The following is a 24,137-nucleotide window of genomic DNA, read 5'->3' as shown; positions in this document are numbered from 1 at the left end:
TTGGCTTTTGGGAGTTGCAGGGCTGTGTCAGCACAGCATGGAACAGGAGCACGAAAGCCAGGCAGATGAGAAGTCTGTGCATTTTTATTTGTGTGTGTGTGTGTACACAAACCCTCTTAACATACAGACCCTTTACACTCCCATGCCAATAACTAGGTTCCTGGTGGGCAGCCAGAGGACACACAACACCTCTTTGCCTGTGTACAGAAATAAACTGACACCATTTGCAGTGGCACTTAAGTGTGAGGGGGAAGGAAATTCACCATTAAGTACATCATTTTTACAGTGCTTTCACTGCTTGCCTTTTCAGGGTTTGGAGACTTCGAGTCTTTAGTGGCATAACCCCATGTCACTGTGCACACACACAAAAGTACTTGTGTCAGGGATTTGCCATGTCAAGATACCAACCCAGCTACTAGCCCCTGTGTCCCACACTAAAGGCAGTGTGACACTTGCAGCTACTCAGGTGGGGTGACTGCAGGTTTAAATGTGGCATTTGGTTAATTAAAAACCCAACAACAAACAAAAACCCCACAAGTGAACTTTTGCAACTTTATAAGTGAACTTTTGACCATGAAAAGACAATTGAAGCAATATGAACCTCATGTAAAGTGTCTCCACAGGCTCAGTGTGGAAGAGCTGTCTTCACAATCACGAATGACCAAAGGGCTACAGCAGTGGCTGTTAGAAAAATGAGATCTTGAGATGCAGCACAACTGGACTAATGCACACCATATAATACAACTTAAAATACTCTCTTGACCCAACCAAAAGAAAACTGACAAAGTGAAAGGTGGGGGTTTGGTGGAGGGGTGATAGAGGAGTGTGTGTGTTTGTCTGCATGTACATACCAGTAATACACAGTTACATAGTAGTAAAAAAAGAAAGTGTAACAAAGGTAGAAAGGGCAAAAAGGAAAGAGTCCTGGAGTATTAGTGTCAGGCTCCTGGCTCTGGAACAAACTTACCAAAAGGCCAATGTTGCCATAGGATGGCTCCAGAGAGAGCAGGGTGGAGAAGAGCAGCTGCACACACAGCAACTTAGCACATGAATTTGAAACATTGTTTTAGGCAGTTGCTCATCAGTCAGAGAATTTCTCCAGAATGACAAAGACTTCATTTACATTAAATTATTAAAATTAAAAAACCTTTTAAAACCAATCAACAACAACAACAAAACCCCTTTAAAATAAAACTCTAGGAATTAGGGACCTAAAAAAGTTGAGACCACAGAGACTGCTGCAGCTGAAGAAGTCCATTATTGGTAACAGCTGGTTAATGGTCTCAGTTTCTAAAACCTCTCTTATAAGAATTACACCCAGCCCAACTGCCTGTCTGGAGTATCACTGAATGACACCTGTGTAAAATAGCTCTTCCTCATGTCCAGTTCACTGGAAATAGGCTCTGTTAGAGAAAGCTAAATAAGCCTTTTCTAAAGACTGATTTATAAACCAGGAACGCTCTCCCCCAGCAGAGAGCTGTGCACCAAATAGCCAAACTTAGAAAGAGACATTAAAACAGGTTCTGTTTGGAAAGCCCAGAAGAAAAACTGGAGTTTATGTGCCCATAGTAAGTGGATACCACTTTTGTTTTAAACTTCTAAAAGAACAAGAATGTAATTTAAAAAAAAAGAAAGTTACCAAAGGCACTATCGAGCTTGCAAAAGCATTAGTGCAGTGTCAGGTTAGCTCCCAATCATGAACCTGTTCAGGGGGTGTATGTTTGTGTACCAACAGTCAATGCCGTGTGCAACAGCCAGCAGAGCTGCTGAGAGCCTGCCCAAAGCCAGCCCCCGTGCTGCTGGCTAAGGGAGCAACCAGTCCTGCATGGCCCTATCCCGCCTACAACCACAGGGTTTTAGACAAACACCCTGTGGCAAGGGTGGTTCTGTGCTTTCTCCCTCACTGTGTGGCACCAGTGACTCTAAATCCATCCCTTTTTTACCAGCACTGCTCAGATGTAGGTTGTTAGAGGGTTTCTTTCTTTTTAACGAGGGTGCTCTCAGCACTAGAGAGCTCTGTTTCTGGAGCCCTTCGCTCACGTTACAACCATTAAGCTGAATGGAAAACTGTCTTGAGTTTGGAAAAGCATTCTTCAGTCTGGGCATCATACTGTCCAAACAAGTCATTCTTGCAGAAGGCTACAGCATAGAACTTTTGACTGCTCTAACAAAAACACATCAAGACTAGAGCTTAGATTTCAATACAAGTATTTGTCCTCCTTATTCCTCCCTCTCTTCAGTTGGGAACTAAGGAGCCACACCCTGGGCCACTGGCTACCACTCGACTTCATTACAAACCAGACCATTAAGGTTACATAGCTGGTAAAATTGGTCAAATTATTGCTGATGTGTTTTTGTGCAAGGTCTGTTAACATCTGCTCATGTGTTAAAAAGCTTCTGTGGGGAAAAGAAACCAGCTGATTTTTTAATTTAGCTTTTTTTTCCTAAATCTTCCAACTACCATTGAAAGGAACCCCACTCATTTCTCTAGTGCCCCTTGACTAAAACACTCAAGTGTTGTCACGGTGTTTTAATAGCAAAGGCTTAAGGGTTTTCTGTGTAAGTAAGTGCATAAATACACACAAATAGGGAAGTGTGTGTGTGTGTGTGTGTATTCAACCCTCTAGACCCAACTGCTGGCTATAAACACTTTGTTTATGCACAACCTATCAGAGTCATTCTCAGCACAACAAAGCTGTCATCACCTAGGTTTTGTTTTAGGCTCTTCAACTTTGAGCACTCCCCCTGCATGTAGAGGAAGGTTTTATTTCTTGCCATCAATTCCCTCTCCTAAGATTTCTCTTTACTGATGATGTGCTTCCTTCAGACTACCCCAGCAAAAGCAATGCAGTCGAGGGCTAAGAGATTCATTACAATGACAACTGCTGAGGGGAAAATCCCACCACTTCTAGTAAAGGTTCAGCTCACTGCATTACTGGCAACAAGGGTTAATTCATAGCTACTGGACAACTGCACTGTCACTAACTTCTTGCATATCACCAGTATTCTATCCCATGTATGGCATAAAGACATATAGTCAACTTTTTTTTTGGAACATATGTTTGTCCTCAATTGAGGAAAAATAAATAGCCAGGTACAAACCTCATGTCACTTTAGTAACATTGTAGTTTTTTTCCTCCACTCTACCAATGAAAATGCAACTGAAGTCCCAGGAAGATGAACCTTGTTTTAGTGGGCAGGAGACTCTGAAGAAGAACGCAGTCTCAGCAGAGCATGGTTGACACCAGCTGGACTGTAGCGCCCAGGACTCCCAGGGTCTGGAAAGAATGAGGTGGCATTGCCGTATTTTCCTGGGCTTCCTGTTATGGGGCTATTTCTTCCTGAATTAGAATACACTGGAGCATTTGGAAGGCCAGGAGCCATGAGCTTCACCTTCTGTGCTGAACTTGGCCAGCTGAAAGAAACAAGAAGTCATTTTGGTGAGAAAGCTGCAATAAGGAGAGAAGTGCTTTAGATCTTAGAATCAAAGCACCATGTTTAATAATGTTTAATACTTCTACTGACAACTTCTTAGTGAAAAGAGTTCTCATAACACCTGGGATTTCATGCATTTATGAAAGCTAGCAAAAACAACATGAGAAAACAAGTCAGTACAGGGCACTGGAGGATTTTCTGCCCCCTTTCAGTCTGTTGTAGGGCACTGGGGATCTGTTTCTCTCCTGAGAGCTTTATCATGGTTAGGCTGTGTAAGCAAGGGACTCTTCAGGGTTCTGACCAATGCCTGTGACCATGGGAACAAATCTTCATGTCAATATGATTACTGGAAGTCACTTGTATTGAAAGCTGTCACTTTGGGTCCTTAAATGAAACATTTCAGGATGAAACACACAAACAGCATAACATGTATACAGGCATCATTCACACTGACAGCTCCTTGGACTGGTAAAGATAAAAATAGTATTAAAGAGATGCCTGATGATACCAAATGCATTTTACCATCACTGCACATCACAAGCACCTCAAAGCAATACAACATTCCTGCACTGCACCCCCAACAGCAATGAATTACCAACTGACACCACAACTACCCTTGAGACCAATGAGGGATCCACACAGAAAGCAACACATCTGCAAACAGGTATCTGCCAACTAGAAAGCTTGCTTTGGAGATCTTCCTCTTGTCTGATTTGTCTGTGCAGATATGCTGAAGTGATCTGGAACTGCAGTGTTGTGGATGGAATCTGACTGCAGCACCAGTAAACACTCCTTGTTACTAGGTGCCAGCCCCAATAGGCTTAGTGATTGATTTCAGAAACACACCAGTAGTTAATACAGTTGAATATTTCAAACCAGGTTTTTATGAGCAACAAGGCCTGAAATTCCAGCTATTTCAGCTGTTCTGCACCTGACCTGCTAAAAAAACTCTGTATCTGCAGCAATACCTTTGCCTGTCCAATGAGGAGTATGACTGCACCAGGTGTTTCCATCTGGAAACAAAGGGATACTTCTGTGGGTCAACCTCCACTGCTTCTATAGCTGCCAAGACATCGCTGTCCAGCTTTGAGGGCTGCTCCCTAGAACAGAAACAGGACTAGGTGAGAAGGGAACAATGCTTTTGTTCAGGCAATAAACCAGCCCAATTCCAAACCGTGTATTTTTGATACAAGCAAACACACTGCTCGTGCTCCCCCCTAAACACAGCTTCCCTATGAATTCTCTCCAGCAGTCTCACCAATATCACACAGTAGTTTCATAAAACAGAAGTTCTGAAGATGTAATCTGAGGACATCCCAAGAGTGCAGTAAACACTTTGTTCATCTAAGTCAGGCTCGCTGTGGAGTTGCAAGCCTGCCAGATGAATGGTAAACAGCAAATTAACTGCAAGTGATTTGGAATCAAAGAATTCTCTTCTTTTTCCTTCTGTTCTAGAGAAGCTGTTCAGGTAATTAGCTGCATCCCCATGTGACTACTGTCCAAGCAGTGAAGCACTCCAGCTGACTGCAACTAGAGTTGCTCAGTATCACAACATCTCAACTTTGCTATCAGTCATGTAACAAAACCCAACTTGTTTTGCATACATAAACCAAAGGACAATGAAGTGTCAAAAAAGCCAGTTCTTACCCAAGCAGGAACAGCTTCCTCCAAGTGTCATTTGTGGGCGATGCCTTCAAAAACAATTTCTGGGAAGACAGTTCCTGACGCTGTTGTGCCTCGTTAGTTTGAATTCCAGATTCCATGGCCAGCCTCTCCTTTTCTAATGGCATTTTGTGTTCTGTCCTTAACTTGGTCTCTCCAGGTTTACCTGCAACACTTGGCTCAGAAGAGCTGGCCAGTGAAACTGCATAGCAGGCCTTATCCATATGGTCCTTGGGTGTTCTCCCCTGACTCTTTCCTTCAGCCACAACTCTCTCTTCCTCAGTTTTTGCCCCAATTGTATTTGATTCTCCTGCAAGCTGCTGTTCTTGGACAGAGAGACTTTCAAATTCTGACATTAAATTGGAAACAGGTGACGATCCAAGGCATCCTCCTCCATCACGCAAATGCTTTCGGTCACTCTTTATCCTTTCAGTGGCCACAGGATTGCAGAATCCATTTTTGCTGGAAGAAGCTGCCTTTTCATAGTGTCTGGGGTGATCTCTTGCTTCTATGATGTTTACTGCCCTCTCCATTGACAAGATATCACACTGGGCATCTCCAATCTCACTGATGCTGGGCTCCTGGGACACTATAGGGTGGCTGATGTTCCGTGCTGCATTCTGTCTGTTTTTAATTTCTTCTAAGCTCATGTCATCATCATCCTCATCCAAAAATGCCCCAACAGAAATAGAATTGCAGCATTTCTTACTCTTGCCTGTGAACAATTTTAATAAGAGCAACAGATATTAAAAGACTTTCAACAGAACACCAAAACAAACTAGCAAGAAATCCACACTTTTTATGCCTATTAATCGAAGCCCTCTCTAATTCTGTTCATGCAAAAGCATGAACTAACCTAACTAAAGCTACAAATGCGAAATTACATCTGTATCATTTCTGCAAATAACCTTTTCTCTCCTACTGGAGAACTTTATTTCCTACACTCCTCACTTCAATCATTAACCAGTGACAAAGCCCAAGCTCAGGATAAAGCAGAATAAGGCAGGAAAATATGACTAATATCAAACAGCTTAAGTTTTCATCTCTTCCAAAGCACAAAGGTCCAACAACCATCCTTCATGGTCTTGTCAGCCCAGGCTTATTCCATTATGAGAGCCACTTCAGATCTATCATCAGACACAGCACAAAGCTTTATGACCTGTGTGCACCTTCCATAAGCAATGTGTGTGTGCACCATGGCAAGCACTGATTTGAGAAGGCACAGAAGCTTTCCCAAGTTTTGTTCAGTGTATCTCTCACCCTCAACTCTGAATGATTTTTCTTTTAAGAAGTTATTTACTCTCTATCTGTGGGTTACAAAATTCTGTACTCCAAGCTGAATTCCCAAATGCTCCAAGTGAAAACACACTGAAGAGAAGAGGTTTTCTTACAGGAATTTCATTTGGAGCCTACAATCAAATTACTTTGATATGAAAGTTAACTAACAGCTAAGGAGGTCTGGTCTAATTCTCCTGCACTCAGCATTGTTAGCTCCTTTTTCAGCACTACAATCAGGCTGTTCGGATAGCAGATTAACAATAGCAACCACCACAGGTAAATGCTTCCCCTGGGCACCAAGCTTTTTCTCTCCTGCTTCTCCCCAGGTGCACCCCGTTGTTTGTAGCATTTGCCCTTTTCTTACCAGGAAGATGCAGAGTTTTATATCTATTGCAGGTTTCATTTTCCCCTGTTCCTTGCTGAGCCTTTTCGCTCATTTCCTGATGGCTCAGGTACTCTTCTAATTTTCGCAACCCCTCCTGGGAAGACAGATCAACAAAACAGCCCAGAAATTCCCAGTATTCAACCCACGGGAACCCCAGCTCATGAGCTAACTCCCTGCAATAAATAAAATAAAACGAATCATTTGTGGGGACAGACACATTAGTTTGACAAGCATTTTTTTTTTCTTCTGAACACATTTTCATCATCTATTAACAGGAGCATACAAGTGCATCTAGGCAACACAATTCCACAACAATCAACAGACTGCCAAAGCAACAATGAACATCCTCAGCAAACACAGAATTAGCTCTTTTCCTTTTTACTGTACTGTTTATCAAATTTCATAGAATCACTAAGGTTGGAAAAGACCTCAAAGATCATCAAGTCCAACCTGTCACCCAAGACCTCGTGGCTACTAAACCATGGCACCAAGTGCCACGTCCAATCCCCTCTTGAACACCTCCAGAGATGGTGACTCCATCACCTCCCTGGGCAGCCTGTTCCATTAAACTATTACTCTTAAGGTTAGACCCATGAATATTGCTTATTTTTAAGCTGTTTGTATCTAGACACCAGGTAGAGATAAATCCCCACTGATGGAGGCATGACCTGAACAATAACTCCTCCATCCAATAGCTTTTCCTACTTGGGAATGGCAGAAGGTAGGAAGAAGCCAGGGGTTATTTCAAAGAAAGAAATCTGGTGAGGTTTTAATAAAATATGGGGGGGAGGGCTTCCATACACTGCTGACACAAGGTACTGCAACAACAAGGACACAGCTTTTATAAGCAGAACACCTGTGTTAGGATCTTTTTGTTCTGCTATCTTTCTAACAAGCCCTCAATTTGCAAGTAAAAGCAGGCTGCCTATAACTTTACATCTGACAAAGCAGCCACCTAAATGTTTGAGAAGAGTATTTACACAAACCCTCTTTCTTTCCAAAGCTGAGAAAGCTTGCTCTCACATTTTTAGCTGTTTTCTTTACCCCAAGTACAAGATACTTCATAAAGTATTTCTGCCCTAGGATATTGTTCAGTAAGTAAAAAAACCCCGTACTTCTCAGCACAAGTCTTTTGCTTTTCATTGCTCTATTGCTATATTTTTTTAATACTGATAAGTCTTTTAGATACCTTCCAACTCTTTCAACACCTCTCTCCAGGTCAGATTTCCTGACATTACGAAAGAAGCCAGCTCTCTCTCGAGGTGGAGTCTTCCAAAGCCTGCGGAATTCTTCAGCCTTTAAAACACAGAAACAGTTTTTTAAACACCCCCCCTCTACAAAATGAAGCTAACCCAGTGCTGGCTAACTGTTTGTCCATAGGTGTGTAACACATTTAGCTGTGTGCTGTCTACAAGCAAACGGGCTCAAGTTCTGCCACAAGCATTGCTCAACTCCAGCTGCAAAGAATCTCATACTGGCTCTAAAATTACTCCTCCCAGTGTCACTGGTTACTTTGATCTTGTAACTGCGTATTAGAAGAGTAAGAATCATAATGTGCAATCATCTCAGCCTGTATTGATACTAAGCCTGCCTGCTTTTAATTTGTTTTGCGGCAGGAAACTCTGCCTTTTAATTCTGCCATGTTATTATAAATTTATTTGATGACAAATGCTCTCTTGTTCACTGGGTTCTAGGATGCAAAGGTGGTATTTTTGTATGTATACATTAAACTCCACAGGCTTGCTACAGTTCTTAGCATACACTCTCCTTGTATATTCAGAAGTTTGAATTTGAACTCCTAAAGGAAATAAATGAATGTGTTTTGGTAAAGTCTCAAACTTTGTGCCTTTCTATGACAAAAATCAGCAACAATGACTAAGAATTACACTAAGAGATTAAAGGTATCTGCCAGCAATTACAATACAGCATTAACATATGCACTGTTTACATTCTAGGGAAAGCATTTCAGAGTCTAAAATATTTTTCCCTCTGCTCAGGAGAACTGAGCAGTGTGTATATCTAGAAGAAAAAACCATTAAGTTGTGGGGTTTTTTTTAAAACTCTGTCCTAGAAGAATTCAAGCATTAAGTAACAGAAAGTCATCAGTTGTATTTATTCACTATTTCTAAAGCTGTCATTGTCCAGCATGTTAACATTAAACAAATGAGTCAAAGAAATGTCTATAATTTTATACTCTATGGAACTGCTGTCCAAGTATCCCTCCTGAAAAATAAGGACTTGGCTTTTCTACTGTACAAGCAACACTTTTCCAGAACACTCCCCTGTGACCGTTTGAGGCTGTGCCTTTAAGAACAAACAGTGCTGTGACACTCTGGCTAAATGTTTTCGGTACTAGAACCAAAACATTCTGATATTCTAAACGAATTTCATTGGTGCATGGATAAAATGCAACTTTAGATTGTGGAGCAGTGGGAATTTTTTTTTTTCCTCAGTTCAGTTTGGTTTGGGAGTTGGGGGAGTTTGGGTTTCAGCCTGTTCTCCCTGCCTGCTTCTTCGCGAACTGCTGGAGTTGGCCTTCAGATAAGCAAAAACTAATCCTGCATGGGCTTTTGAAAGCTTTATAACGATTCTCTTCCTTAATAACTTGCCTTTCTTTCTCTCTAACCCCTTTTTGGGAAAAAAGGGAGGTAGGGGGGGAGAGAGGGGGTTACAGGGAGGGGATCCCTCCTCAGGGAGGGATTTTTGTTGTGTTATTTCTCTTTGCTGTGTATTTCCGTGTATATATTGTAAATACCTGTATATATTGTGTTATATATAACCTGCTTTCCATATATGCTTGTAAATATATAGCTTTGCTCTTCGACTGGGTTAGCTGTGGTTTCTTACTCTGTGGAGGAGGGAGAGCTAAGCCCTCTCTCAACCTACCACACTCCCCACAGCCACCACTTGCTCATCAGTTTTCCCATTTAGAAAAAAACCAGTAAGGTTAATTCAGCACCCAGAGGTGATAAACTGCTTCTAACATCACTGTCAGTTTCTAGGAAGGAGATAAAAATACTGTTATGTTTCTTAACCAGATTCATAGCCGCACTGAAAGACTCTTTTAGATTAGGAAATTGGAGCTATTATCTGAAAGACAATGAAAGGTTTGCTCTTCGAATAGGAAAAAGAACTAAACAACTTTGTTGTGACTGAACTTCCACTCTTCTTATTTACACCACAGGTTTCTATGTTTTCAGCAACAAAAAAATATTTACAAGTTTCTATGCTCCTCTTTCTCATCAAGAAAGAGAGAGCCACAATCTCTAACAGGAGCAGGCTACGCCACACAACGAAGTGTGGATGGAGCTCCTAATGGTTCTTGATGAGAAAAAAACCCAAACAACAAAATAAAGGCACCACAGACTCACAGACTGCACTGGGTTGGAACAGACCCTCAAAGGTCATCTTGACCAACACCCCTGCAATCAGCAGGGACACCTCCAACTAAAGCAGGTTGCCCAGGGCCACATCCAGTCTGATCTTGAATGCCTCCAGCAACAGGGCCTCAATCACATCCTGAAGTAACTTATTCCAGTATTTTACCACTCTCACTGTGAAGAACTTCCTCCTGATGTCCAACTTACACCTCCCCACTCCAGTTTCAAACCATTGCCCCTCATTCTATCTCTGCAAGCCCTTCTAAACAGTCTCTCCCCAGCCCTCCTGTAGGTCTCCTTCAGATAGTGATTTTGACAGCTCTAAATCTCTTCAGAGCCTTCTCTTCTCAGGCTGAACAGCCTCCATTCTTTCATCCTGTCTACACAGCAGCCCTCTGAACATCTCGGTGGCCCTCCTCTGGACCCGCTCCAGCAAGTCCACTTCTCCCTTTTGTTGGGGCCCCAGAGCTGGACACAGCACTCCAGGTCACAACATTACAGTCATATGCAAGTCCTCTCCTTACCTTTGAGGGGCTCATGGGGCCTGCAAATGCTCTTATTGACAACACTGGATCTTTGGGGCTGCCAGTGTACTTAGATAAAGTTCTTTGGGGGCTATCATCTGTCTGATCAGGTGACCATGGAGCACCAATGACAGGAGCTGAAGAATTATCTTCTGCTCTCAAGAGTGGTACATAGTATCGACCTGAAATATAAAACAAAAAGCTTTCTTAACACATTTATTGCATCAGCCTGCTCCTTCTTCCTAGAGTATCTGACTTGACTTCATTAGTAAAACTTCTTGCAATTCAAACACACTGTTTCAGGATTTACAGCCTGCTTACAGACTGGATTTCAGCACAGACTCCCTTCTCTCACACATAAACACCTGCACTGAAACATGTATCCCTTCACTAAGGATCTTCAACAAATTTCATTGTGAGTTTAAGCACAAGGAGATTTTGAAATGTTCTCTGTCAAAGAAATGACAAGACTCCCCCAATGGGACAAATCTCCTGCTCTGTCAGGATCTTTTGTTTGCTTTTAGATTGAGCCTTCTGCTTCAGGCTGTCTGAGTAAAGTAAGGGCCATGCCTGTGTTACAGAGCAAGGTAGGATAATCTTGTGAGGCAAACAATAAGAGTTCTGACTAATTTAAAAGACAGGAAGTTTTCTGCTCCTTGCCAGTTTTAGAGTTTCTCTCAGAAAACAAACAGAATGGGAGTCAGCAAAGAGGCAAAATGCAGGCCTGACAGAGCATAAAACTGAATACAGACCTTTCAAATACTCTCTTAGTTTTTCTTTCAATTCTGCAGATTTATTCTTGCTTCTTTCACAAACTACCTGTTAATAAAATTTCAGATGTTTGTTAGTAGAGCATAAGACTTCACCCTCAAATCAACTGCAATCAGATACATTACTGGCCTCTACCCATCTCACCCAGTACTTCCAACTCACAGTAGAACAAACCACTAAACCCCACCCATATCTGTAAAACAGACAGGGTAAGGGCAGTGAAACATAAAATCTAGAACTTTACCCCAAACAATATAAAATACTTGTACTGATTTCAAAGATTTACATGCTATTATGATACTAGTATCTCACTAGAAGCCTTCTACCTACAGTACTTAACATCTGAACTTGAAAAAGAATTATTAGATACAACATTTCTGGGTTTGTTGTGGACATGGAGAGACTTACTTCTGCTGGAGTCTGATCATATTTGTTTCTTGGATTTTTTACAATAGCTGGATGTGAGGTAAGCACATTAACAACATCCAAATTCCCAAACTTGCAGGCAAAATGCAAAGGAGTATCAAATCCCTGCAGTGGGGAAAAAAAGGGAAAATTCACATGTATTTGGAAACATGATGAGGTCAATCCCAAATAAATGTCATGGCTAAGCCTGAGAGCTCCTAATAGATCTTTCCCCACTATACTGCAGAACAATGATTATTAAAACCAACAAAACTCACTAGTAGCTCATTCTGCCACAAGTCTCCTGTTCTCTTTCCTTCTCTCTTAACACATCCGTAACACCTTCCAGTTGTTTCCATAAGACTAAGAAACTGGCAAACCCTCAAACCTTACCATTTTATCTGGTGTATTAAGGTAAAGGTCAACAATGTACTGGATGCGATTCTTCAGCATTACATCATCGTCATCTGGATACATAAGCCTCATAAACTCAGGATTTTCCAAAGTGTCCAGTAATAGCTGGCAGATACCAGCTTGGTTCTCCTTGGCAGCAACATGCATGACATTGTACCTGCACCCTTCCTGGAAAATAGGGACAAACATTAGACTGAACTGACACAGCTCTTACACCCATGCGCTTACCTGATTTAACTCTGAAAAATACAAAGGTTTCCACGCTGAGTTTGGTATTTAGGGGTGGTTATGGAAAAGATGTTTATAAAGTAGTTCATAAACATTCAAAAACCTGGTCGAGTGGAAGGTGCCCCTGCCCACAGCATGTGGATTGGAACTAGGTGATCTTTAAGGTCCCTTCCAACCCAAACCATTCTATGATTCTAAAACTGCAGCAAATTGTAGGACATTGTAAAGACAGGCATCTTTATACACACATTCTTACAAGCAGCAAAATTATTCTTACACTCAGCTAGAGTCTTTTCTTACATCTAGGGCAAAAAACATGGCAGAGAAGGTATATTCAGACATCACATAATAAAAGGTGATAGCAATTGGTAGAGCAGGAAAGCACATGTATGTGTATATATAAAAAATTAGTTTTGCTGTTAATATTTACACACAAAATTTCAAGCCCTTCACAAAGTTGGCCTGACAGAAGGCATCTGTTAAAGCAAGATTGCTAGCATCTGCTAAATGGTACCTTACACACAGACTTTAGCTGCAAAGCATGTCTGGTGCCTAGGTAAGCAGTGCTTTAGAAGCCCAGTCACAGCCTAAGCACTGCCCTCTTCTTTTGAACCATTCTATTTTTAAAAGACTGGAATCATTCTAAGGAGATCAATACTATTCTTCCCCCAAAGAACTGCATATATATTTTTAGCTCTTCTAGAGCAAAGTGAACCCTCAGTTATGATGGGTGACTTACACAAGACTTCTGCCATGTTTCTCTTAGCTCTCACCTAGTACCAATTAACATCAAGAAACTCTGCGCTAGCGGAAACAAGATCTCTTGAAGGATCAGTAGGCAACAACATTCCTTCCAGTTCTGCTTAGCAGGCCTCAAAGCTAAATCACTTAACCAGAACTTGGATTTTTCTCTTTATTTTTACCTGTACAACTGTTGGGTTGTCTCCTGACCCAATCAGATAACGAGGGTTACTCCAAATAAGTTCTGAAAATGTCGCAGTATCTCCTTTCTCCACAGCCTTCCGAAGCTTAGCAGTAAGATCTTGAGTACGTGGACTTTTATAACTGTTGGCTCTCTCCTTATTAGCAGTTTCAGTCTCAGGAGAACATAAGCCATCTGTCAAAACATAAGTAATCTATTTCTAGACACATTCTTTTCAGTGATCACAGTTTTCATATCCAGACCATGAAAGCAAGCTTTTTATCTACGTGCATTAACTTTGCAGCTTTCACGTACAGGAGAAAAAAAATTAGGTCAATGACCAGAGATTTTAAAGTATCAGTAGTTAGTAATAGGGAGGGAGAGGAGTAAGGCTTAATCATCCTGTAAAACTGTTTCAGACTTTAATAGGGACAGGTAAGCTTTAAAATGACTACTCTCCTTCCTCCAAGCTTAAATGCAGAATTCAACACGAGGTAAGAATTTTCCGAGTATTAAAACAGTTTTTTTGCAGTTTTGTGACTGAATCCTTTTCATCCAGCAAGTAGGAACACTGAAATATGCTCAGTGGTTACCACTTTATTTCTGGACCTATGAACTTACTTAATAATTAAGGACAGTTTCAATAGACTGTGCAAATTTATCAGTGTCTTGGTCAAACCTGAAAATCCTGCAGTCTGTGAGTAAAATCAAACCCTGCCCAATGTAACCACAGACTGCTAAGCAATAGGTCCATGAAAGCCATCACCAACACTACAGCTTTAGAAGAATAGCAACATTTTTTTAGTGTAAAATTCACATGAACCAGAACAATAATTACTTTTAAGAGGAACCAGTTTAGCTTATCATAACACAGACCACAAAGACCATGCACTGCAGGCCAAACCTTCTGCTTTAAAAGACAGACCCCAGATTTTCACATGATTCCTACTGCTGTGGTAGTTCTTTACAGAAGAAACGTCAGGATTCCAACATATTCTACTTCTTGTACATAAACTTTGGTGCTCCTTTCTTGGGAAAACCATCAATTAACATTTTAAGGCTGACTTCTCCAGTACAACTTTATACAGAAGTAAAATGAGATGTGAATCCAAAATTAAAATATACTTTTCATTGCCTGTTTCAAACTTATCTCACAGAAAAATGTAATTAAATACTGCTTGGCATATCTACTCATACAGTCATTTCATTTGGTCAGTAAGCTCTGGAGCTGTGATCAAACATTTATTTACAGCTTATCTTAAACACCACCACTCTAAAGGAACTTCAGTTTATGAAGATGATTCACCCCTTGAATTTTTTTCTGTTGGTGTATTGGTTATGAAGTTGTTGCTTCTACTCTCACAAACAAATATCAGAGTGTATATTGCATCTCCTTTACAGAGATGAGCTTACCTCTGTTAAATGATGTCATTTTCACTGGCGACAAACATAAAGAAGACTTGCTGGGAGATGGGAAATAATCACAGATGCCTTTAGCAAATTTTTCAGCATCCTCTCTGTTTGAAAAAGCTTTAAAACGGGAACCCTTAATCATCTTAACAGCTTGGAGAGCTTCCTTTTTATCTTCATAAACATGTATTCTCTCTGCAACAAAGTACAAGCAAAGTGAAATTATTACTTCAATAATCTCAAGTCTGTTCCTAGAAACAGATTACAAAATTCTCAGACTATGCTGACAGCTTTGGTCTCAAACTGGTGTAAGACTCAAAAGCCCTTTTAAATTGTCTCTCTTGAAAATGGAGTAGAAGAATTTTACAGGCTCCAGCTAAGATCAGGTGCTATCTCTATGGTCTTTGGCCATTCAGATCAATATCTGAACATCTTAACAGATGGGCCAGAGCCAGCAAAGAAGTATTTCACATCCATTGTGACAAACAAACTCAGAGAGTTTAATCACCCTGCATCACTTTCCACATTCTCTTGTCCAGAAAGATCAACTGTGATCCATAGTCATAATGTTAAGAACTTCTACACAGAGCCTTGGATGTTAATTAAATCTTTCTTTCTCCTCTCCATTTGCATCAATATTATCTGTTCAAATTAAGGCATCTGAACATCCTTCTAATGAGAAAGAGTATGCACTACTGTAATCCCACCACTTGGGAGTTTAATAATTGCTTATTGCAGTGCTCATCAGCAACATGTGACAAATGACTGATCCATCTAGATACCATTTGGCATTAAAGTAGGAAAGAAAATACAAAACTCTGTTAGAAGGGAGCATTTAAGCTTCAACTAATGACAGTCTAAATAGATTTTGATTGTTTCTTTGTAGGACTACTTTTTATTCTTGAGAGAGATTGAAGACACAGGATGGGTATTAGAGTAGCAGAAGGAAATAACTTTCTTCATCTGAGCTACCTCAAGCAGAGGATCCTCAAGTGTATCAACCCTGATGGCAGAACACCTGAGATGTCTCTGAACAGTGTTTCTATGCCACAGATCCAACAAATGCTATTTAGAGAAACACAAAAAATGCTTTGAGTAGTCCTTGAACACGAATACAGTGGTGGTCATATCACCTGCTATGCAGAAAAATGTCCATTTAGACAGGACTGTGAAAAGCTTATCACTGGAAAGAAAGAAAATTAATATTTACCATTTCTTGCCAAAATGTCGTCATAAACTGGACAAACACCATAGAACAGTGGAGGCTCTTTGGACAGTGCCTGAGTACTAATTTGTGAATCAACATATCCTGCTCCACAGACAGGAGCTGAACATTTCATGTGGATCACATCTTCTTCTTCTGGAGGGTTCAGACCTACACAGTACCCAAAGTCTGTGTCTTCAGAAGCACTTCCGTGACCGTTGTGATTCACCGCGGTGCCTTTCAAAGCCTTCTGTGCTTCTGCCCGGCTGCTATCAGATGGGGCATTTCCAGCAGCCTCCTCTGACAGAGATCCTTTGCCCTCTGAACCTCCTTGCTGCTCCAACAATGCCTGAGCCAATTTTTTTTCAAAAATAAACCTAGTAGTGGAGGTAATGGGCCCACACTTCAGTCCTGCTCTTACAATTTCTTCTCTAAGCTCATCAGAGCTGAGCTGCTTCAGTCGGCATAATATTGCATCCATTGTTATCTCACCTAGAGGCAGAAAAGACAGGAGAGAAACTGTAAAGAGCAACACTACTTTCTGCCCCCCTCCCCCCACCCCCTACTTAAATGCCATATTAAAACCAGGGGGGAAAAGTCTCATGATTTTTTTGATTCTGAAAAAATGATCACAGTTGCAGAGAGGACAAAATATTTTTCAATTCAACAGACTAAGAATGTTTTTAAGCTATCAGACTTCTTGCAAGAGTTTATTTCCTCTCCTCTCACAGCTACTTGAAAGAGTATTTAGAGCTTCAATTTTATTCTCTTTTGTCCTCTCCAAATTTCTTTTGGATTGAAAATTAAACTCAGAGTATCTGTGCATAAAAATTTATGGCAGGTTGAGAAGTATTTGATTTCTGCCAAGAAAGGTACAGTCTGAATGGAATTCAAGAATAGGATGAGTAGTTAGCCCCAGGAAGAGACTCTGGTTAGGCAGCATCCAAAGCTAAGAGCACAGCTTTATTTCTGTTAATTCCTTAAGAATTTCTAGGTGACAAAAGCGTAAGGTTTAAGTATGATGCAGCAACCAGAGGAGTCTGTCTCTGGCCACGATGCAAGGCTGGTATTATTTACACAACATGCTGTTTCCCAGCTCCCGTTTTTAGAGCAAACAGCGGAAGAACAGCCCATCTGTTCAGATTTCCCTTCTCTGAAAAAGAACAGGGTCTGGAAGAACGTCTCCCTTTCCAAAGGAAACATCTCTCTTGCATGATACTACAAGTCCACCAGCTCACCCACCCTATATGTAATCCACATATTTACCACCTCTGGACACTCAGCAAGAAGATATGAAACACAATGATGCCAATACACATTTCCTGCTGTGGAAAACACTACTGAAAAAATCAGGCCTTGGGCAGCTCGAGAACACAAGAAGCCTTGAAGTTATTTCATCAGATACTGCATCCATGTATCCACAGAGGCTGTGCCTTTTTCCTGCTATTTGGAAAGGACAGCTTTAGGTTGGATGATTGGTTTTGCATCCCTTCAGCTTGCTTTCATTGCCTCCTTAAACTCAGGCTTCCTTCCCTGACTAGCCATTTTATGGGATGTACTGGTTTGACAGGTCAGTATAGCACTTTTAGTACTTTATTTTCCACTGCAGGTTCCATCCTCAGTATATGAAACTTAAGACTACCAAACACACATTTGCAACTTTTCCACATGAACTGCTTTGCATTTATTTTTTAATCAGGCTATAATTGTAATGACACAGGTCCTAATCTTACTCCATTAGGGACCAAGCAATCTCTCAGGTATGAAATCAGCATCAGCTGTAATTTTAAAATAAACCTCCTCAAAAGTGGATGCACAAATCATTACAAGAAACATCCACCACTTATGAGCTCTCCTGCTGTATGAAGAAGGTGCACAAGGAGTCCTTAACACAAGTCAGAACATCCATTCTGATGGGCAAGAACCTTTGGGAAACTAATGTGAGGCTTGAACACTGAATTGCTGCACCCTATCGTAGCACAGTGACGCAGCACTCCAAATACTGGATCCCAGTAACTTAGTTGTTCATTCTGTTACAGTGTACAAACTCAGAGGTAATTCCAGAACTGCATCTTCATCACAGACTCAAAATATAGTCAGATCCTGGGCTGCATCAAGAGAAGTGTGGCCAGCAGGTCAAGGGAGGTGATTCTCCCCCTCAGCTCTGGTGAGACCCCACCTGGAGTACTGCCTCCAGTTCTGGAGTCCCTATTACAAGAGGGATATGGATGTGCTGGAAGGTGTCCAGAGAAGGGCCACAAGGATGAGCAGAGGGCTGGAGCACCTCTCCTATAAGGACAGACTGAAGGAGTTGGGGCTGTTCAGTCTGGAGAAGGCTCTGAGGTGACCTAATTGTGGCCTTCCAGTATCTGAAGGGGGCTACAAGAAGGCTGGGGAGGGACTACTTAGGATATCAGGTAGTGATAGGACTAGGGGTAATGGAATGAAGCTGGAGGTGGGGAGATTCAGGCTGGATGTGAGGAGGAAGTTCTCCACCATGAGAGTGGTGAAGCCCTAGAATGGGTTGTCCAGGGAGGTGGTTGAGGCCCCGTCCCTGGAGGTGTTTAAGCCCAGGCTGGATGAGGCTCTGGCCAGCCTGATCTAGTGTGAGGTGTCCCTGCCCATGGCAGGGGGGTTGGAACTAGATGATCCTTGTGGTCCCTTCCAACCCTGACTGATACTATGATACTATGAAACTCCCTCATTTTCCCAGCCAACAGCAGCATCACTAAACAAATCAACAAAAGGGACAGAATTTGGGGTGTTAAATCACCAGTAAAGAACTAAGCTTTTCACATATTAAACCAAAACACATTCAGCAGCGTTTGTAACTTTTACCAATAGACAATACAGCCAAACAAAATTTTCACTGAAACCTGACTTCAAAACTGTTACATTTATAATAAGAAATGTCACAGAAAAAGATGCCAGCACCAAATCTGAAGTGGGTTTTCAGTTATTATTCTAACTGGACAGTTGTAGGAGCTTGAGGCTTGTTTTCTTGGAGGGCCATTTCCTTTGAGAGTTGCATTTTTTTGAACATACAAGTTTACGTACCTTGTGGTTAGAGAACATACCTGAGTCTCTGAATAGTTCATGAATATCAACTGAAACCTCACTTAAATGATGGGAAATCAGAGTGTTTCAGTTGGAAAAAAATATAAATCCACACTGCAGCAATATCACAGTTGATGCTGCTGAGCTACCTCCCCAAGGTATTCTAGCTCCCTTATGATTCCTGAACCTCCAAGCAACCTCTTTGTTACAATGATCTGATTTACCCAAAAGACTACAAAGACAGATGTGAAAGATCTTCTCACTTTTTTATTGTGAGCCTCTATTTCTGAAAACAAAATAAATAAATATGCTACCATTACATTTCAATGAAAGGACAAAATGTGGCCCTGAGGTCAACTGTAATACCAAAACTTGCTGTCCTAAGGCTTCTCTTTCTGAGAGAGCTTAACTAAAAACAAACAAACATATAAACAAAACACACCAAGAAAACCAACATAAAGAAAGATAAAAACTCAGAGGGAGGAAAGTTTATTGTAGAAACAACTCAATGAAAACACTTCAGAGTCAACAGAATGTCTTAAGGAAATAATTCTGGGAATTCTCCTCTTTCTGGGGGGTCAGAACCAGCACAACCATTCTGCAGAAGAGCAGACACAAACATCTGTATAATTCATATATGTGGAGAATGCTGGTACACACAAGAAGTCTTTCTTCTTGGCTTATGGTTAAGTAAAAAATGTCCTGAAGGAGTGATTTCTCTGGTAGCTTATGTTTTGATGGAACTTAGCACCTACATTTTATTCCTCAGCTATGTAAAAAAATAAAAATAAATTATTTTCCATGTCCATTACAACCCTGGCAAAGCTCAGCTGGAGAGTGAAATGACAAAGCAGACCAACAGAAGGAATCAGGTTTTGGTTTAAGGTCTACTGCTAGCACAAAGTGTCTTCTACAGTAAGCTTGCTGTGGAAACAGGAAAAACATTGTTGGAATGGCAACAGCCACTCAGCTGTCAAAGAAACGATACTCCACTGACCTCCCAACTTCTTTCATGATGACAACTATTCTCCTGTCCTGAAGCAGCAGGTTAGTTTCTCAGAGCATCAGAGTTGCTTGGAACGCCAAAGCAAAGGCATTTTTACTGACCAAGTGTGTTGAAATATACACGCACTTCGACACAGCGCCGCTGCTTCACAGCGTGTCTAAAAATCTTTCAAACAGAATGTCATCGATTTTAATGAGTCTCAAAATTTACTTGAAAGAGACAACTTGCATAAAATGTTTGCCTCCCAAAATTAAGCTTTCAGCCAGCGTGGACATGCATTTATTAGTTTTTTTGACTGTGTCACCTGTTTTGATCTGTACAAAAGACGTGACTTGCAAAGCTCAGAAACTGCCTGTTTTAAGTTAGTCACAGAATGGTTTGGGTTGGAAGGGACACCTTTCACTACCCCAGCTTGCTCAAGGCCCCATCCAACCTTGGCCTTGAACACTTCCAAGGAGAGGGCATCCACAGCTTCATTTGATCTTTTGCTAGATGCACGTGTAAAAGGGGATTACTTGAACCTTAGAGCACATTTTCCATAACTTCAAATGATCCATAGCACAGCCAGCACTGAAGCAGGTACCTGTTCTACTTTTGCACACAAAGTCTTGCTTTACAAATATGAATAACTACTGTACCAACAGCAAACAAATGTTCAAAGCGTCTTCCAAACTAACCAAAACCCTGGAAGTATTAGTATGAGATGTATTTCCTTCATCTTACTGCACCAGTATGAAACAGCAGGATCTGTTTCCAAAAAAAAAGTAAGACTAGCATGAATGAACAGCTGATGTTTAAGGATGTAAGAGAACACTACTTTTGCTTTTTGAAGCAGGAATTAAACGAGACACATTCTGTCTCTGGCCATATTTCGGCTGCTGGGACTCGCACGTGGCAGAATAATTGTTGCTATGCTGCGGGTATGTGATAGTCCGTGCTGCCTGCTGGCAAATTAGACAACAGTTATGAACTACGTGGCAGCAAAAGAACCGCAAAACAAACTTGCATTAAGCTACAGAAAAGCCAGGATTAAAAAGAGAACAACAAAAGCGATGACTTCTCAAGAAGGAGAAATAGACACGTATTTCAAAAGCCAGTAAGGGAAGGCAGGCTGGGCGTGGGGCAGGATTTAGGCAGCAGAGAGCGGGGACGCGCGAGAAGGGTGGAGCAGGCAGCAGCCGGCCCGCCGCCGTGAGCCGCGCAGGGGCGCGCGAGGGGAGCGGAGAGCAGCGCCGGGGGCCGTCCGTGACAAAAAGGGGTCGGCGCGCGCAGCAGGGCCGCTGCTCCGGGGCCGGGCCCGGCGGAGCCTGCGGGCGGGCACTTCTGAGCTTCGCCCCTGGGAGAAGACCCCCCGGGGCCGTGGAGGCAGGAAGGCCCAGGCGACCGAAGGCCTCCCTGGCCGATGCCCGCTGCCCCGCCGGGTCTCTCAGAGCAAGAGAGAGCGCCACTCCCCGCCGTGCTCCCCCGAGTCTCTCACCTGGGCGGCTCCCGCTGCAGCGCCGGCTCCCCGCAGACAGTGGTGCCGGGGAAGAGATGGCCGCCTCCGGCGCCTCGCGGCCCCCCGGCCTCCTCTCTAGCAGCCGCAGCAGCCAGCCCACGGCGCCGATAACCGCGCAGGCGGCCAGGAGCTCCCAGCCCTGCCAGCGGCCCCAACCGGCTCCCCAGAGGGAGCCCCAGCCCCCTGCAGCCCCGACCCACCGCTCCATGCCCTGGCCCCGGCCCGCCCGCCGCACACAGACACTCCCCACACGCCCTTCGGGGACGGTACCTCAGCGGCCTCCCGGCTTCCGTCTCTCCTCCCCTCCTGTCCGCCCCGCCAGGCCCCCTCCCCGCCAGGCGCCGGGGCTGCCCGCCCCGCTGCCTGACAGAAAAACACCGCAACCCCGCCCCACGCCCAGGCGGCAAAGGGGGCTGTGTTTGTGTCTCTTCAGCTTAGCCCGGCTGAAGCTGTTTGTGCGGAAGGCTGTCTTCAGTAAACAAGCGGTGGCAGTTGGCCTCGGAGTAGGTGCAGCGTCGAGGAGTCTCGACTGATACTACACAGGGAGATGCTTTAACAAATGCTGAGCTTGATAGTGGCAGAGCAACTCACTCCCTCCAAAGCCTAAGGCTGTATATTTCCAGTGTTTACTAACATACAGGGTTCGTATTTACCGGGCAGAAACGTGCTAGCTGCTGTACGTGTAGTACTGCAGAAGGCTCAAACTCAACCTATATAGTACTCTGGAATAAGCCGACAGAGGTGCAGAACCATGAAGGAAGACGCTCCACACACATTAAGAAACAAGTTCCTTCGCAGACCACAGCTAGGTAGCCCCTCGGGTGTAACATCACTACCTTTCAAATACAGCTATCTGTACCATAGGTAAACCAGTCAGCTGCTGGTTTAAACAAGGAAAGAAAATGCCAGGCCTTGAAGAAGTTGACAACATCCCCTTAACTCAGACCCTGTAACATTAACAACCAATGCACAACCATTTCTCATTAGTGCAACTGGCACGGGTCCATTTTGTACAAACTTCAGCTGTTGGCAAATTCAAGCCAAGGGAGACACAAGCATTGTGTTTCTCCCTCACAAGTTCAGCAGACAAAAAAAAGGCAGTGGACTAGAAATGCAAGAACCATCAACTTCAGAGATGTGAAAAATCAATACACAACGATGCTGTCTTTGAAAAGAGGGTGCTCAGTCCTAAACATAAAAATTACTGCCTGAAACCAAAGAGAAGGTAAATGTCTCTTTAAATGTAGAAACAACATGGAACCCTTTACCAAAAATAGTTTATTGCACAAAACTTTTAAAGGAAGTTTTATAATCAACATGCTTTGTATGATCATAAACATTAATTGTACATAGCATAACTCCTCCATCCCCTGGGTTACCCACTCAAGAACATGAAACAATTAACTTCTGTCTTTACAAATACAGCCTAGGAAGTATTTAGTTTACAATACCCAGAACATCTTGCCCTCCCCTAGAAATACGTGCATCTGTATTGGAAATCAGGCTGCCCTCCTGCCCAAAGTGTTATACATTCATAGGAGACAAGAATAGTCAGATGGTCAGATGACAGCTGATGAGCATTAGGAATTACTTTGGATTACAACTGCTTTCACATGGGAGTATTTAAATGCTCTGGTCACAGCAAGTTACATGCAACTATTGGTACTTTCCCAGCAAAGTTAATAAAACATACATCACAAGCTTTTGCATCATCAGCAGTCAATTTGTGATCTTTAAGTTAAATTTATGCTGTCCCTTTAATGTTGTCATAGGCAACACTGACACACCCACACCACTGCAGTTCACTCCTCTAAGGAGGAATAATTAATCCGTGAAAACATGAGCACTAGAACTTCCCCTTCTGGATATTACTCTACATATATGAAATGCTCACAGATTTCAGCTCAAATATTGCCTGAATAAACTGTAAGTGATCAGATCCTCCCACTGCATGAGTGGGTAAGGGGCTCAGCTGATCCCAATACAGTGCACAAATATTTCCAAGGAATCTGGAAGACAATAGAATGGATCATTATGCAATGTTCACCAACACTGGAGACTCAGGAACTAACGGCTTTTTCCACTGTAGGGTTTGCTGGTTTGGGGTTGTGGTTTTCCTTTGTTTTGTAAAATGCACAATTATTCAAGAATCCTCAAAAGCCCAACAGCATCTGAAAAAGTAATTCTTCTCCAGCATTTACTATTTTTCATCGCTTGGGCAGTATTCTCACATTACAGTAACATTTCTCCTTCATCAACAAGATTTGGTTTAACAGGTAGCAACCACTGAAAGAACAGACATAGAAAATACATTCTATTGCAGTGCTTGAAAAAGGAAAAGAGAAAAAAACAAATGTCCAAGAGATTATTCCTCAGATTTTCCTCTTATCTATTTGGCAGTGCTACAACAGGCAGAGGGGAGGCAGTTCTCATTCTTATGTCTAGTTTGTTTTATTGCCTACACAGCAGACACTTGAAACTTTGTAGAGTGAGCATGCTCAGCCTCAGGGTGAGGCTTTTTAATAAAACAACAACTATTTCTCTGGATAATTAAGAAT

General features: G+C 42.3%; 1 protein-coding gene across 2 annotated transcripts; it reads right to left on the bottom strand.

Annotated features, from left to right (window-relative positions):
* Window positions 1–2,065: 2,065 nt before the first annotated feature.
* On the bottom strand, window positions 2,066–21,891 carry ANKLE2 (ankyrin repeat and LEM domain containing 2). Of its 2 annotated transcripts, none has more exons than XM_054172939.1 (13): window positions 21,850–21,891; window positions 16,025–16,510; window positions 14,818–15,009; window positions 13,406–13,599; window positions 12,234–12,422; window positions 11,844–11,966; window positions 11,417–11,483; window positions 10,665–10,846; window positions 7,950–8,056; window positions 6,740–6,933; window positions 5,083–5,812; window positions 4,404–4,535; window positions 2,066–3,415 (listed from the first exon to the last, which is right to left on the bottom strand). In XM_054172939.1, the coding sequence occupies exons 2-13, from the start codon at window positions 16,497–16,499 to the stop codon at window positions 3,190–3,192; spliced, it is 2,811 nt and encodes a 936-aa protein (XP_054028914.1). In that variant the 5' UTR covers window positions 16,500–16,510; window positions 21,850–21,891; the 3' UTR covers window positions 2,066–3,189. The 2 variants fall into 2 exon arrangements, with proteins under 2 accessions (XP_054028914.1, XP_054028915.1); XM_054172940.1 differs by lacking the exon at window positions 21,850–21,891 and adding an exon at window positions 21,559–21,811.
* Window positions 21,892–24,137: the final 2,246 nt, after the last annotated feature.

This window comes from Dryobates pubescens, chromosome 25 (genome assembly GCF_014839835.1).
Source record: "Dryobates pubescens isolate bDryPub1 chromosome 25, bDryPub1.pri, whole genome shotgun sequence".
NCBI lineage: Eukaryota > Metazoa > Chordata > Aves > Piciformes > Picidae > Dryobates > Dryobates pubescens.
The sequence above is the reverse complement of the archived record's forward strand: the minus strand, read 5'-3'. Positions and strand labels throughout refer to the sequence as shown.